This window comes from Coloeus monedula, assembly GCF_965178545.1.
Source record: "Coloeus monedula genome assembly, chromosome: 4".
In the NCBI taxonomy this organism is placed as follows: domain Eukaryota; kingdom Metazoa; phylum Chordata; class Aves; order Passeriformes; family Corvidae; genus Coloeus; species Coloeus monedula.
In genome coordinates this window covers 15,327,416-15,344,750 of record NC_138784.1, presented here as the reverse complement: position 1 = coordinate 15,344,750, position 17,335 = coordinate 15,327,416, and the positions used below count along the sequence as shown (strand labels likewise).

Here is a 17,335-nt window from a genome sequence, read left to right as displayed (position 1 = left end):
TCTTTAGAGAGACTGTAGCTCCTCAAGTGCCCATTGGGGTGGTAAAACTCTGCTGCACTGGTGCTGAGGAGAGATCCTGCTGGTCAACCCATGGCCTCCGGGGCTAAGGAGTGGCACTGCCAGTCCTATGTGCCCTCAGCATGAGGGCAAACAAACTGGGCATCACGGCTCTCCAGCAGGCAGCCCCTGCCCTTTCAGTCATGAGAATGAACAGTTCCCTCCCCTTTTCTGGGCCAGCACCTTGAATAAATACTTTAGCACTGGGTACAAAGAGATCTATTTACTGAGAACTATTCTGTATGTCTGAAATGCAAATGAGTCCATCCAGTCCCTTCCCCAGGATGCTGCCCATATAAGCAGAGAGGGATCAGTCCAAACGACCTTTCAAAAGCTTTTATTTTTTTTGTCTAGGGACAGAGTCTGGTCCTAAAAGTCCAGAGTTATGTAGCTCCTATAGCCACCTTAAAAAGGGATTTTAAAGATTTAAGCTATCGTGTGCTTTAGATGACACAGGGCAATAACCACTTTGTGATTTAATCACAGACAATAATAATTTGGTTCAGTGCATGATTCAGCTAATCCACAATTTGATAAACGTTCATCCTAAACTACAAACCCAAATAGCTTTCTGCAAATCCTGTTTGACACTTTAATGTTAAGACTGCATTTGATAAGCAATCTGTGCTGTACAAGAATATAGGGAGGGAAATTAGGAATTGTTATGCATCTATATGCATCCACAACAGTAATTCAAAGAAAATAAAAATAAACCTTGGCAATTACAGATAAATCTTTATGCAACAAGAAAACGAATAGGTTTGGCTGGGTCTACACTGGATTGATACATGCTACAGCTCCCACAGCTCACAGAAAACCAGAAAAATCTGTTACCCCTGGAAAGAAGGTTGAAACCACAATACAGACCCACTGTCTGCTTTAGCAGTGTCATTGATGCATTTACTTTCATTTTAACTTGGCTGAATGTTTTCGAGGGCTGCAACAGAATCTATCACTGCAATTCTGAGTAATTGTGAGTTCTTCAAGACTGATATCCAGGCCAGGCAGTTAAAAATGTCTCAGTGTTTCTGTATCAGCGCTCCTACTTATGATACCCCTGCAAAAATTATGGTGAGGAATGATAATAAACCCCAAATTGCAAAGGATTTTCTCTGACGCTCTGTGGGGCAGTTTTGACACTCAAATTGAAGCTCTGTAAAGGACAAGCACCACAATATTTCTGCTTATCAAACACACCTAAGGGACTTGGCATTTACCTCCAAAAGATGGAAACTATCATGAAACTCATTTTTTCCAGTCAGGGCCGTAAGTTTGAACATGCTCTCACACTGCTGTTGTGGGCAAGCCACGTGCCAACAGCAGGTCTGTGAGTCACAGTGTGTCCCTAGAGAGGAAAAGGCCACCCTGACCTGGGCTGCAGCAGCCAGACAGGAGCCACACAGGAAGGGATCCCACTTCAGCAACTCTGCCCTGCAAGGCGGAAAGTAGAAACCAAACTAAGCAGCTTTATCTCTGAGATGGCACATTCCAGCCACTGTCCAGGTGGAACCCGGGCATCTGTAGGCATGCAGAGACCACAGGGGACTCACAGGAGAGCCATGGCACCACTCCTGTGTGCTTGGAGAGCCTCAGCTTGTGTCCCACCCCAGTGCTGCTCTCCTGCAAGACGTTTGCTTTTCGTGTTGTCCCTTTCCCGTGGCTCATTTCTGAGCTGTTGCTTCCTTCTGTTTCAATTGCTCTCTGCCACCTTATCTCCTTCATAACTCTGATAATTGATATTGTCCTGTGCAAATCATCAAGAATCCCAACACTACCATCAACAGCTAGGATTTGGTCCGTAATATTTGCACCCTTAAAATAGATACAATTATAGATTTGTGTAAAACTTGAGTTTATTTTTCCACATTCCTATGTTTTCATGTTGTTAGTGGTTACGAGACATACTTTAGGAAAAACACTTCAGATTATTCATTTAAAATAATTAAATTATTTCTGATATAATCCCTGGATCTTGTGCATAACGAAACATCTGGTACAAAGGTTAGAAAATAAATGTTCTTGGCTTTTTTTTTTCTTCTTTTGTTAAACAGATGTTGTTGATACAAAACACAGAACTGTAAATCATAGCCTGCATGTGGACACAGACTGTCACTACCGAGCACAAATTTACTGTGGCTAGATAGAGGTTTGAAACAGCAATGAATCACTGGCTTACTAACTTTATTCACGTGGGTATGGTTTCAATATTCTGACATTAAGTGCACATGTCCTTAAAGAAAGGACCTTGTAATGGCAGTCTGGGAGGCTCTGGTTCAGTTCCAGCCGTGTCCGTGTGGGAAGCTCAGCCAGGGCAGCCTGTGTGCAGGGGAACGTGGCAGGTCTCTGTCTGTGCCCTCACACTGGGGAGTGCCCGGGGGCTGCTGTGCAACCCCGCAGCCTCGGCTCCCCCAGCGCCAGCCAGGGCAGCGCTGGCACAGCCGAGGGGCCGAGCTGCCCACGCAGCCCCAGCTCTGCCACCAAAGTGCCTCCAGCTCTAACCTGCTCCTCCGTCTGCTCCCCTGCTGCTCCCCGCAGCATTTCGGTGAGTTCACTGTTGGTCTGCGGGCCAGGACCCCGCCGAGCCCAGCAGCGGAGTCACTGCTTCCCGTTGGCTTGTGAGTGACCACAATTCCGATGCCTCTCCGGCCCCTCGCCGCTCCCGCTCCCGCACTGCTTGCGGCAGCAGGCTGAAGCCCCCGCTTCCCCTGTTCCTCTTTTCATATTGATTTTCCTTCACAAAACACGCCAGCAGCACACTCCAGACACTGAACTCCAGACAAAAGCCAGCGGCACAAATCCCACTGCAATGGAAACGTACCCTGCAGGTGAAGCCTCCTCCTTGGACATGCATGTACCATCCAGTTGGCGAGGACACCACAAATTTTGACCTGCTTTTGTCAATGTGCCTGCTGGTTTGATCCAATGGATCAGGGTCTAACTCCATGGTAAACTCCAAACCACAACCTCTACTTCCTAGCTTTTGTAGCACAGGATTCAGGATCATATTTGTTGAAATTTATGTTTTGGGGGTTTTTTTTCACATTTAGCTTTAATTCTCTGGTCCTGTCATCTTGTATTTTGCAAGTACTGTCCATTTCCTGGCTTTAGCTTCAATTTGGTGTAACAGAATCTTTGGGAAATACAAAGACTCAGCTGGAGACTCGTTTTTCAGAGGCTCAGGACTTGACCTTGTTCTCAGCTTTACACAGGCAGAGCTCTGCTGATTGCAGGGCGATTGTTCTGGTTTAGGGTACTGCCAGAGCCAAGGCATTTTGAATCCTGATCTGAATGTTCCTGCTTCGGGCCCATTTCCACTCTGATGTATTTTGCACATGGGGCACTATGAAAGGACAACTGAAAGAGCAACACTTTCTTTGAAAATAAGTGAATTATTGACTATCAGCACACAGAACAGTTTTCTTAAGCAATGCTACAATCATGCACATACCTTACACATGCACAAAATCATGGAATCATTAAGGTTGGAAAAGACCTGGCAGATCATAAATGCACATACTCAAGTACCACTCAGAGGAGAGGATTAAGATCTACGTTTCTCTGTGAAGCACCTCTTGACAAAACAACACCAAGCAATGGCCACCTTCCAGTCCTATGGGCTCGAACACTATCAACCTGCTCTCTGACCCCAGGCTCTGCTCAAAGGCTTGCCTGTGGATTCCTCAGCACAGCAAGAACAACTCCTTGCCCATGCAAGGGCAAGCACTGGCCCCATGGCAGGTCTGGCTGCAGCAGAGCCCACAAGATGCCACCAACCCCCTGGGATGGAAGCACAAAGCACTTTTATTCCCTTCAGGAAATAGATGGGGGAACCAGCAAAACTGGGCCCTCTACTCATTCAGGTTTGTGTTTACCATGGGTTATTTTCAAGGCTGCAGGCATAGATCAATAAAAGAAAAAAACCACCCTGGTACTTTGTGACCCTTATCTGCCCATACTACAATTTCATTTAGTGCTTTTGCTAGGAAATATTAAAATGGATCCTCTGTACAGATCTGCTTTTTCTTTTTTGTTTTCCCAGTCCAGCATTTTAAATGGTTTGCTCTGTTCAGTTAAACTGAATTTTCTCTTGAGAACAAGCAGATGATCGGTTTCACAGGCCCGAACTTAAGATTTTCCTTCAGCAACACCCAGCAAAATGAAAAACAGAAACAAAACATTTTAATCACATGTGTATAAAATACACAGGGTTCATTAAACATGATTTAAAGTTGCCTGTTTGTTTTGGAGACTCTTTAGAGCTCCTACTAGCCCAAACTCACAGAAGTGTAATGTGATTCCTGATCTATTGAATTTTGGAGGACGGCTGTAGTGGGTTCCATTATATATAAATTGGATGCAGCCAATTTACAATCTCCGATATATACTTTTATCTCAAAATGCCCTGTGAGGCAATTGTGTAAAGTACTTTATCAGGGATTGTTGTTGGTAATATTGCAAGAATTCATGATGTAAAAAATACATCAATGTCATTTAAATTGAACAAAATGGTTCCCTTTTTTTTTTCTTGTAGAGCATTTTTAACCATCTTCTCAACAAATTTGTTCAATAAATACTGTATGAAACAAACATTTTGCACTTTGTCCCACAGATGCAATTTGCCAACCTGATTGATTTCTTTCTCTACAACTAATCTGATTTCTTTAGGCTATACATCTTCTCTTTTATTAAAGATGATGCAATCTTAGCTTTTTATCATACACACATCCACCACACAAAAAAGAGAGAAGATTCTGCAAAGCAGCCTTGCAACCAAATAGAAAAGCCTGACACAAATCTCATAAAGCTGATCCCAAAAGATAAATGGCACAATGAGACCAAAGTTACACAAATTCAGAAACTTATCCATGCAGAGTAATACAGGCCAGTGGATTTTTCCTCCCGTGACAGATTCAGCAAAGTAGCTTCATAGTATCTGTAGCACCTTGTAAATCAAGCTCATGCCAATGTTGCACCAAATTCACCCAAATCGTGCTGTCTCTGCACTGTGAGATGTCAGAAGCAGAACTGCATTTTTTGTAGCCTTTCCCTGGTTTGCATCTTGCAGAATCTCACTGCTGTGTTTTGAGTCCCAACAACTTTAGGCTTATTTACTTTCAAATGGAGTCCCTGATCAGACTCATCTCCGTGTTCTTTTACTGACTGCTCTCATGTCTTTGGGGAACCCTGTAGCCCTTCCCTTCCTCAGCATCTGCAGTTATCTGCCTTGGCTGTGGACAATTTTTAAGTCTCTTTCCCATTCAAGCAGCCAGAGGCTTAGTACCACTGTAATACAAAGAGCAATAATTGTTTTCAAATGTTGCAATAATATTCTCAAACGGCACTGAAGTGTTTGGTGTCTGTTGCTTCCCCCATTGAGCAAAATCAATTAATTCAGTTGACATGTTTCAGGATCTGCTCATCACATTGTTCCTCTGGGGCTCAACTTCTTATCACTAGCTGTGATCCCAGTCAAGGTCCAGCTTTTGCTGGCAAAGCCCTCTGCAGCCAGTCCCAGGAGAAGCGGGGCTCTGTCACTGCCAGGATTTTAAGTGCAACAGTAGGTGCCTATCCAGTGCCTTGGAGAGCCTTTCCATCGCTTGGAGTCACAGACTAAAGGTCTGCCCACACACAGATCCATCTCAAGCCACAGGCTTCTTTAACAAAGGGATAAAAGATGGCTTTTGCAGGCTGCCTGGAAAGTTAACAGCTCCAGTCTCTGGCAGGTTGAGGCGAGAGCGGATTCCAGCAGGGAACTGCAGCCCATGTCCTGCCAGCAGCGCTGCTTGGCTCGAGGGTGCTCCAGCTGGAACACCTCCACTCCCTGTTCCTGGGATGTGCAAGTTTCAAGGAACAGAGCCTTGTGTCCAGACCCCTCCTCGAGTTTTTAAGGCTAGCAGCAAGCAAGAAAACAAACAGGAACCCAAGTTGGCTCATTTATTTTAATTTGCAAATTGAACGGGTAGAAGTTGGAAGGAGGACAAGGAGGCTGTGACTACACTGCAGTATCAAGGCAGAACCAATCTTTGTAGCAAAACCTCTGAAGCCTAAAGAGACAGGTGGCCAAACCTTGAACATACAGAGGAAATCAAGCTAAGCTTACAAGCGAGCTACAATATTACAGGGGCCAAAAAGACTAGGTCTGGATAGCATCAAACCACTGATTCTGGATCTCAGGGGGGAAAAAACCCCCAAATATCAATGAATATACTTCTGAGGAGTTTTAGGCTCTGCTCTGTAACTTGAAATTACATCACAGCTGTGTACACAGAAGTGATTTCAAAGGAAAGAGGGGAATAGACAGGGCTGTGTTGGTGCTTTAGAAGTTAACAAGAATGTGAGGGGCTGAGCAGAGACAAGGGTCGTGTGCCATGGCCATTCCCTCCCCGAGTCAGCTGGAGGATGAAGGTCATCACCAAACCTGCCTGTGCTGCAGCACCTGCCCTTGATACCAAGCTTTCTCCTGCTCCAGCTAATGGCATCATTTCTAAGGAGGCAGGATCAGATCCATGGCTTCCCGTTCAAGCAGCAGCAGGATAATTAATTTTGCCTGTCTGAAAAGTATGTGTATAAACATAAAACTGCTGAAACCTCAAGCCTTTGCAAGGAGGTACCAAATGAAGCCCACCTTTCCCTTTATTTACCCATGTCTCACACATCACTGAGCCAAGCAGGCCAACTAAATTACTTATGGCAGACCAAAGAGCCCATTGCTGGAAGATGCAGAGCCCTTCAAGTACAAAAGAAGATGCTCAGCTCTCTTGAAGAATAGGAGCTTTGTGCAAAGATGCAAAGTCCTCACGTGATGCTAACTTTTCATGCTTTGAGAAACACAAATGAGCAGGAAAGCAGCTAATTAGGCACGTTACTGTGATTGCTTGTTTTATGAAGTGGAGAGGGAGGTGTTCAGCACTTTAATGAGATAATAGCATAGAGGCAAAATTGTGCAGAGAAGCAAAAATAGCAGTGGTCTTCCCACAGAAATGAACATTATTTTTGAGCAATAAGAAAAGCAACAATAGAAAAATAACTCAATACCTAGCAGCAGAAAGAACAGTGCCTCAATTTATTCTGTACATGTAAAACCTGGATAACACTTGGATATACGAGGGTAGAGGGACCTCCCCTCATATACCCAAGCAGTGGTTGGACTGTGCAAAGGCCAGCTCTATTTTAGTGACTGTATCAGTCAATAATGATCCCTCTGAGATGCTCTGTGGATTTGTGGCAGGCCTTGATGCAGAAAAAGGACTTTCTCTGGGACCCTGTGCACCTAATCCAAAGACCAGGACTCCCCACAGGTCCACGTGGAAGGACACAGAGAGCTGCATTCTCACTCGCTCTCCTATTTTGAGCACAACAACAACAAAAAAAATGGGAGCCGTAAATCATCTATTTAGGTGTATTTCTTTAATTGCTTATTTTATGAAAACCCAACTGCAGACAAAACCAACACTGCATTTCCCAGGAAATGAGACTGCCTGTGAGACCTCAGATCTTATTTAGCAGCCGGCTTTTGTGCTCTCAGTGTTACTGCCATGGTAAGTAATTACTCATAACGTGACATGCATCCTATCAGCCTTTTAAAAGTAATTAAGAAAAACTTGCATTGCTTAATGATATGTACATACATCTCATCCTTGCAAGTTTGGCTTTGATAACATCTGCTAGTTTTTGGAGCAAAGCCAGTCTTAAAAAGTAAAATAACCCAGCCCTAACAATGGGAGCATTATTAGCTTCCCAAAAGCTATAAACTCCATGCCCCACTCCAGCACAACATTTGTGTGCACAAGTCCTGTAAGGATTTTCAAGCCTGTGAGTTGCCAGATCAGAAAGTTCATGCTGAACTAGAATTTAAGATAATGAAGAAGCCTCAAAAATACAGTTTATTTATAGTGAGACAGTTTAGGAGCTGCAGCTTACCATCCCTGGCAGATTCAGGTGCAGCAGCTGAAGGGGTCACCCTGATCAGCTGGTGCCCTTCCTCCCAGCTGATATTATCCCTCCTATACAGAGGCAGCAGAACCAGTGCCGTGTCCTCTTCTCAACCAGTGCAGTTCAGACTGGCGTGACTTCAGTGGCCATCAATTTTCACATTAGTACTCTTGGCTGTGAACTGCAGCAGCTCAGGAGTGAACAAACACGTCCCTGGTCCTCCCCCCTCTGCTCTCGCTGCGGCAGAAGGGTATGGTGGACATCTGGGGGAGGAAACTCCTGGAATTGTCTGGGATGAATCACCAGAGTGCATGTGAAAAGCACACGGAGTGTCTTCCTGAGATCCCAAGTGCCCATTCTGCAGCATTCATGCTACCTTGGATTGACATTTCTCTGCTTTAGGTCATTCTCTCTACCCATATGGTGTTTTGTGATCCTTGGATCTAATAAGTATATCTACAGAACTAGCAGAGAAAACTTTTACCTCCAAAATTCAAAAGGGTGATGGATAACAGAATAGAAGAATTTTGGATGTCAGAACTTTTTTCTTCCTTCTCCAAAGAAGCTTTATTTTAAGAGCAGAGGTCAACAGCCCTCTTAGTACATATTATTTTATTATGTTCTCTGACAAAAATTGACAGCAGTAAAGAACAGCTTGTTCCACAAACCCCCATGCTGTCAGCATGCCCTTCCCCTTTCTGTACAGCGCTTTTTCACTGTCTCCACCTCTCCTGCCTGAATTTCCCTCGGAGCTGCCTCCCCTAGAAACTCCACGTGGTCTGCTCGGGGATGGCCACTGACTCTGTCAGACATCAGGGCGGCACACCAGGGTCTGGCATCGGTGAAACGCCTTTTGCTCACTGAGTAACCCTGGAGCAACCTCTCCCAAGGTGTGAGGGGACGGGCAGGCAGCCTCCTGACCCACAGCTGTCGGGCTCCATAGGCACCCTTGGCTCACACCTTGGCTGTTTTGACAGTCAGCTACGTCTGCTGGGGTTGGCTAGGATGAAAAAAAGCCCCTCTGCAGGGTGTGCCAGGGGCCGTACGCAAGCAGCTCTGCCTCCAGGAGGGAGCTTGTCCCCTCGCCCTGCTCCTGTACCAGGGGGTCACAGCCTCATGAAGTGGCTCTGGCCACAACCATCTGACCCCTGGGAGCAGCCAGGAGCTGACAAGGCTCACATCACACCTCCCCTCCCGAGGTGGGAACATGGCAAAACGCAGGGCAGCGAGGCAGGAGAGAGGAGGATGCCGAGGGAAAAGGGCTGGCGCTGCCCAGCACACAGCATGGGCAGAATGACAACTATTGAGGCTTCTCAATGGCTCATTTGGCATTATTCCCAGCACTGCTTTTCAATCTGACACCCACTTCTGGGTATCTAATAGAAATGAAGGCAAAACCATGAGGCTGGAGGTAGGAAGAACAGAAACAACAGCACCAGCTCAAAGGAGCACTAATTTCAGCTGAATTTTCAAACTTCACTATTTAAAAACAGCAAGCAAAACAATCAGAATGTTTCAAAAGGGGAATACATTTTTCCTCGTGGCATGGCTAAATATCTCTTTTATTTAATAATTTAAAAGAAAAATAATAATTTTAAAAAGCGGACACCTTTAAAATATTTAAAATAAAGCAGTTAAAATATTTTGTCACACGACTAATGCCAGGTCATTGCTGTGCCACAAAAGTGCTTTTAAGAGAACTGAATCAGAAGATAATAGTTCAGAATTTCAGGCTGGTGTTGCTCAACCTGTCTCTACTGCTTCCTCCCTGCCACATTGATAGGAATAAAAGGTTCATGGTCCCAGTGACCATAATGGAGAACAGGAGAACAGAACCTTTAATTTCCCAGCAAAGATTGCCTTGCTTTAGAGAGATGGTCCAATTCATGGCAGCATCCTTTACTCTTAGGAGCATAGGCTGGTTTTAGAGCATTTTTCAGCTGACTGAGGAGTTACATAATTGCACCAATTACATCCAATTACATAATTAGGGTAAATAAGTAATAATATAATTAGGTGCTGTGATTATGTAGTTATGACAGGTAGCACTAATGCTGATAAAAGCCATTACGAAACTTGCTAAGAACTGTGGACAGAGCACACGAGAATGAAACTTTCAGGGCTTCGTTTGCTAAAGTCTTTCATTCTTCCAATGGGCAAAATAATTAATTTAATTACTATGCCAATAGCCTTTTATTTTTGCAAATGAATAGAGGTACAAATCATAGGCTAATTCATAGCTCTGTTGAGCTGCAAAAAATTCAGCAGCTAATCATGTCCTTTTTTTTTTTTAACCTCCATATATCTATTTACAGCTACCAAAGCTTGGGTGAAATATGTGTGTAGAAATTACACCTCTGAAAAGCAAAGTACAAAAGTTTGGACATTAACCTTCATTGTTCCAGTTATCACATTAAACTGTCTCCTCTGACAAATGGACACAAGGAACATTCAAAGATTGCTGTATCGATGTAATACAAGTTATGTGCATCTCTGGGTTTGCTAGGGATGGTGTTTCTGGTTAAATGGGTTAGATAAACAGGGTTTTTTTCTACAGGAATGAAAATTCAATAGGGGAATCATTCATGCAGGTTCTCAGTGCAAACACAAGGCATGCAGCCAGCTTTTCAAAGTTTCTGTCTCTTCAGATATTGTATAATACCTGTCTGACTTCATAAAAGAGGCCCGGAGAGCAAACAAATACTAAAACCTAGTGCCCTGCTTTAATATTCATTAATATTTCACCCAATGACTGATAAAAGATAAGTGTGCAAGAAGAAAGGACAGCGCTGGAAGAGCAGACGTGCTTTATTCCCACCAACATCTCCATAAAGCTTGAGGTGTATGAACTGCATGTTGCTCTAGAATACATTTTATTCTTGATGCTTTTTTCTAAAAATAAAATCCCACAGAAAAATTAATACCTTTCTTTATGAAAGCTGGATAGCTCCTGACTACTTCTATCACTGCTCAGAACAGTATGCTAAGTACTGAAGCAAACACAGAGCTGCTGAGAAAATCAAAATCACAGGGAACATCAGGAGTTTGCAGAGACAATGTCCACAGTCCAGAGCAGGAAAGCAAAAGAAGTGCTCTACCCCAAGGTCTTCTGAGGCCAGAAACAAGCAAGATACCGGGAACGCCTTAAAACAAACCACCCCTGGAACAGAAATACAAGTGAACTTGGAAACCTGCAAGAATCTTGCATTTGAGTGTGGGGTGTGTACAACATCATCCACGTGTTTCTTCCCCCTTCTTGAGAAGTGAGCTATGATGTGCAATAACTCCCATCCATTTTGGCACCCAGCCTGTCAAATAATATTCCAAAACAAGGAAACCACAGCATTCCTGGTATCTGTTGTGCTATCAGCAAGCCTTCAAACCAGATGCTTCACTGTTTGCTGGATAAATGATACATAGAAAAGACTGAGAGTCACAAAGTAGACAGTCATATTTTTGGGGCTCTGATGAGGCTGGGCAATGGAGAAAAGAGACTATCAGAACCTGATGCTTTTCCTGGTGCTTAGTTAATACTGATAATTATTCCAATGTTACTTTTTGCAATACTTTGCAAGACAGGAATAGGCAAATGCCAATAATAAATTGGTTCCTCGCCGCAGTTGTAGGGGTAGTGAGGATGATACTTGGAGCTAAACTCTACTTTCTATTAAAGTTACTGCAGCATACTCCAAAATTTTGACCTATGTGTATTGAAGGATAGATCTGAGTCTTGAAGACTGGATTTGGGTAGAAGTTCTCTTCTTTACTCTTCACTCTTTAAGTGATCTGGCTGTGAAAACACAGAATTCCATTAAATTCCACAGAATCCACTAAAGCTACAGAAGCAGCCATAGAAAGCATTCCTAATTGTAACAAAAACTAATAGAATGAAGAGAGTTCTTCCAGGAGTATGATTCACAGTTTTTTCAGTCATATTCTGTGTAGTATGAAATATAAAATCTCATTCCACCTTGTCCTTTTCAAAGAGGTCCCGACACTGCCCTGCTATTCCAACCACCATATATTTATAAATATTTCTTGCAATCCCATACACCCCCAACAAGCCCTTTTCAGCAATGAGTCAATTCCACTGGCAAGTCCCTTGTAAAAGGGTAATTTCAAGCCTCTTTTCTGCCAGATCCTAACCAGGATGTGCTTTCTTACCCAGGACTTGGTCACCTCTCCCAGTATCACAAGGACGGTCACTCAGCCTTCAGGCTGTCACAGAGCCTGAATCAGCTCCTCTCTCTGTCTTCATGACAAAAGCCATACTCAGGCTTAATTAGTGCATGGAATGTAGCACATCTCGCGTGCCTGTGGTGTAACTCATTACTATCAGGCTGTGTTTGGTTGGGACACACCAAACACATCTGCTACAGCAGCTCATATGTTTGACAGCTGCAAAACTGCCTCTGAGAGTTTCCTTTTTGACTCTTCTTTTGGTCCAGAGCAAAGCTGTACCTCTAAATCTCTTCCAGTTGAATATCATACTCCATTCTTCCAGTCAGATTATTTTCTTTAATTTCTTAGTATTCCTTTAGCATGTGATATACTGTAAATCCTTTGGCTCCAAGAGAAAGTGTCCTTTTTTTGTTCACTTAAGAAGCTCCAATTGCTTCTGCTAGGCAGCACATCTTCCCTGGATTTCGTACTAGGAATTTAAACTACACAAAGACACAACTACTAATCTCATACCAGACACTTGTAGTTCGGTCAAACATTTATTTCTCCTTTTTTCTCCCACTCCATTTAAGCTTTACACTTCTAGGTCCATAGGTACCTCTTCATGATCGAAAATAACCTTTAACTTTATATACACTGATGGAAAAAGAGAGTTTAATAATCCCAAAATCTGGATTACTGCTAACCACTTAAACAGCCAGCGCTCTGCCACAGAGGAACAGGGGCTTTGAGAAATCAGTTCAGTGCTTGAGGTCAGGTGAGTTTTTGGTGCTTTTCTGTTAGTATTTTAGATATTCCAACAGGAGTTCCAGCCATTAATGCAGAAGTAAAATACATTAGTGAATTACACATCAGAAAAGTCAAACCACTGCTGGCACAGGATGAATACACTTACTGTGAATATTAATGCATCTCTTGGAATTAAACATTAATACTTAACATACATACCACAAAGTTTAAAATCTTACAAACATTGCAGGGAGAGGAAGAGGAGGAACAAATGAGACAAGCCCCAAAGTCTGATTCCACAAATTAAAGCGTTTTTCTGAGATAAACCAAAATATTTCCATGTGTAACAGGACAATTTGCCACTATCAATAATTTCTCGTAATGCAACAGCATCTACAAAGATGTGTTTTATGTTTTCTACCTCGCCCACCACCCTGCAGAAGTGTAGATCCATCACTGCCTACACTATACATGCTCTGAGCTGGGCAATGAGACTGATGGTTCAAAATTCACGGAAATAGGCTGTTCCTCTGTACCTGAGCACTGAATTCCCATCACCTGCCACAGCACCTTCCCTTCTAGTGGCAATAGCACTTACAAAAGCTCAATTTAAGTGCAGCAATCAAGCACACACTCCTGTCTAAACACAACCATTTCTACTAATGTGAGTTCTTCAAGGTAAGCTCTGCGTAAGCCTGCACAGTGCTTGGGAGTCAACTCTAATTTTAGCCTGCTCCCAATTAGGCATCTTGTCTAAACTAACCATTTAGGCTTTCAAGAGAGTGAGAAAGGTGAGTCAGCTCAGCTATCCTGGACATCCATCTGAAGGCAGGATAAATAACCCAGCTTTCTGCACTGACAGGGCAGAAAGGAGCTGGGATCGATCGAAACCCGGCGCCTGACCCAACGACAGCTGAAGTGAAAGGAGAAGAATCTTCCCCTTGGCTAAACTGGGGACTAAAAGGCCACCCAGCACCTCAGTAATGAGGCTGGGTAGTATGTCCAATCAAAAGCCTGATGAGGGATAACAGAGCGATAGCCTTGATAAGAAATGTGGCTCCAGAAAGGCATAAACAGTGAAGCCTGATGCGCATTTGGTTACAGCCTCCTCCGGGATTCAGACATATGCCAGCTCTGCAACCACAGAGCCTGGCACAGGCCCTGAGCAGTGCAATACCTGCCAGCAAGTCCACAGGAAGAAAATGCTGCACCAGAATATCCCAGCAGGCAGGCAGCATTCCTCAAAAATGAAGCCCCAGGCCAGGCAGCCTTGATAATCCATCCTTCTCAGTCACCAGAATGAACCCTCTTCGGCAGCAGGCTGGAAACAACGGAATCGAACACCTCTCTGGCCCAGTGTCATCACATTTCTCTCTCTGAATCCAAGCACTCTCACTGCTTCCCAAGGCAGTTTCTGTGGCTCTTAAAATCCCTGTGGCTGCTCTGCTTGGTCTTTTCACTCGCTTGTTCAGAGCAGCCATAGGAGAAAAGCACCAGCCCTGAGCACTGACCCTGCATTTCAGTGCTCAGCAGGAGATGTTATTTTTCTGGACAGCAGCCCAGAGACACTGGACAAAGCTGGAGTAGCAGCAGATGTTATGATGCATGCTCTCCTGCCCCAGCTTTGGCTAATGAGGCAGCAGAACCCACAGAGCATGAGAGCACCGACGCCAAACTGGAGACTGCAGCCTGCACCTTCATCTTTTTCATTATGTTTAAGAGCAGGTTTTGTTGCAGACTAAGACACGTGAAAAGATCTTTAAAAATACAGATCGATGCCTCCTATTGTTCAGAGAGAGGGGAAAAGAAAGATATTCTCTGCCCTAGCTGCAAGGAGCATTTCTCAGTTGCATAAAGCACATGCCCAAATTGACTTACCACAATCATTTGTGCCACGTAGCTCTCCGGGCCAGTGTATTCAGTTGGATCTTTAACTTTGACAAGAACTATAAAGTACAAATAATGCCACATGTTGTGTTCTGCCTTTATATGCTCCTCAAACGAAACGGTCTTGTTATCAAATTTGTCTCTCTCCAGTCCTGCAAAAAGAGAAGAACATAAAGCCAAAAAATAAACTTCAACATAAAAATACACAAATCTGTTAAATATGTTAGAGAAAGGAACCTAACTTAATTTAAAGGACCATAAATTTGAAGGATCTTAATTTAAAAGCCATAACTGCCAGGCAAGAAATACCAGGCCAGAAGGCATTTCTGACAGAAGTCTTTCAACGCAGCATTTATTCTCTTTTGTGATATTTCCTCTTAATAACAATAACAATATAATAAATATATTACAGTTTTACAGTGCCTTCTATGCTGAGGGCTATAAAGTGCTTTACAAGTGTTGGCTCTGGCTCTTCCTAGATGTATACTGGGAAGCACACAGTGTGCAGTCCAGGTCCTGGTCTTCCAAAGATTTATGCACACTTTTAGCACGAAGCATATAAACAGCCCCACTTAAGGTTCAGTGGGATTGTTTGTGGGCTTAAACCTGGCAGAGAGGGTGAGTCAGCTCTATTGTCACACAGTCTTTACAGAGCTGTAGTCATAAGAATTTTTTTGGATTTTTCCCTGTAATGGGCCAGATCTCAGAAGAATACCAGAAGTGAGAAAGGAGAGGAACCACCAATGTTTGCCTCCATATTACTGCTTTCCTCCCTGCATTTCCTGTCCACAGACACTAAAGACATGTTGTGCTCTGCACAGCATTCAGCCCTGTCAGTACAACAGCCTACAAAAAAGCAGGTATTTCTGAAGTCCCCCGGGGAGTGAAGGCCTGGCCCTCTTTGTGAGTGCACTTCAAAATAAGTGTGATTTATCCATGGGCTTTGTAGAGATGATTTCCACGGAATTCTTTTGTTCCCTGCTTCGTACCACCTTCTGAAATCGGCAGTTCTTGCTGATGCTTCCCTTCTGGAATGCCCTGTGCTGTGAAATAGAAGCTGCACTTTCATCTGCAGCACACTCTGTGAAACAGAGTCAGCAGCTGCCCCATCTCCATTAGTGGTGATGATGCAAGTGTGAGACACAGCTCTTCTGCCTCGGATTCTGGGCGGAGACTGAGAAGCCATCTCTCAGCAAAGCTAGCTTTTGATTCATAAACCAAATCTTTTTCCTAATGAGAGTTTCCAAATCAAACTCTGACATTTTTACAGACTTTCCTTGTAGAAGATAACCATGCCCGGGGTCCAAGCTTTATTTATTGAGGAATAGTTAATTTTCATTCCTTTCACCCTCAAATATCTCAACAGATCAGTAACACCTACCACAAATGAAACAGGTGGTCTTTAGTATCTCCTCCTTTTTCTGCTTTTCACTCCTGAGATCAGCAAATGTGTCAATGATGACTCCAAAGATCAGGTTGAGAACAATAATTATGACAATGAAGTAAAACAGAAGATCATAAACAACTCGTGCAGCAAACAAGGGCTCCTGCAATAACAAGGTTGCAAGGAGGTATAAAAATAGCACAACTCTAAAATATTAAACAACATTTTCACATTAGCTCAAGCAAAGCTACAGATCTTTCTTTTCATATGCCAAATTCTGCTAGCCTTACTCACAGGACTAGGGAGGGACTATCTACGTGTACGGAGGCATAAAATCCAAGTCCTTTTCTTCACCATGATAGAGACCTGAAGTCACCCAATTGTTCAGTTTCCCACACATTCATGTGGATAATAGCACTACCCTTTGTGGAGTGCTTCCATGTAATTAGCATTAAAGAGCTGCTAAGTGGCACGGGTCAATTTCAAAGGGTCACTTTCAAAGTCTGTAAGTGCCTACAGATTCCACTGGGGATAAACTTTGGCTCCTGCAGAACCTCCTGGTCTTCGAGACAGGATATAGACTCCTACTACCAGCACAGGGAGCTCTTCCTTCCAGATTCAAGCTGTCTCTGGACTCTTGCAAGCCCTGCTGAGATCCTACTTAATCCTGAATTTATTTATAACACTTACGGTGTGGCTCATCAAGCAAAGTGCCGCTAGATTGCCTTTCTTTGTGATGTTCTTTTTTGAGCCTAAATAAAAATGCATGAAACCACCCAAATATTACGGGAGGTCCTTAAATGAACTGAATTTTTGAGGAAACTTCTGGAAGAGAAAATATGCCACAATATATGAAATTCTGTTTTGACCTTCATGCTGGACCTATTCAACAGGACCTATTCCAGGGCAGATGCCATGCTGAATATAAGCTAAAATGTCCAGGGGGAACTTCCTGGGATCAGTCCCTGCCCGTTCCTCTGGTGCCATGGCTGGGCCCCACGGAGCAGAGCCTGGGCCCTGCTCGGAGCCCTCCCTGCACACAGGGACACACAGGGCTGAGGGCCCCTCTCAGCTGGGGCTCCTCTCCAGGCTGAACAGCCCCAGCTCCCTCAGCCTTTCCAGTCCCTAAATCATCTCCGCAGCCTCCGCTGGACCCGCTCCAGG

At 43.8% G+C, this 17,335-nt stretch overlaps 1 protein-coding gene across 2 annotated transcripts in view; it reads right to left on the bottom strand.

Annotated features, from left to right (window-relative positions):
* ITPR2 (inositol 1,4,5-trisphosphate receptor type 2) overlaps nt 1-17,335 on the bottom strand; it is a gene marked incomplete at its 3' end in the record, with an annotated part of 242,672 nt that overhangs the window by 7,262 nt on the left and 218,075 nt on the right. For both annotated transcript variants that reach the window (XM_082280065.1, XM_082280066.1), the window contains 2 exons: nt 16,169-16,334; nt 14,779-14,939 (listed from right to left, as the gene is read on the bottom strand). In XM_082280065.1, coding sequence (XP_082136191.1) covers nt 14,779-14,939; nt 16,169-16,334 — 327 coding nt within the window. The remainder of the gene's footprint in view (nt 1-14,778; nt 14,940-16,168; nt 16,335-17,335) is intronic.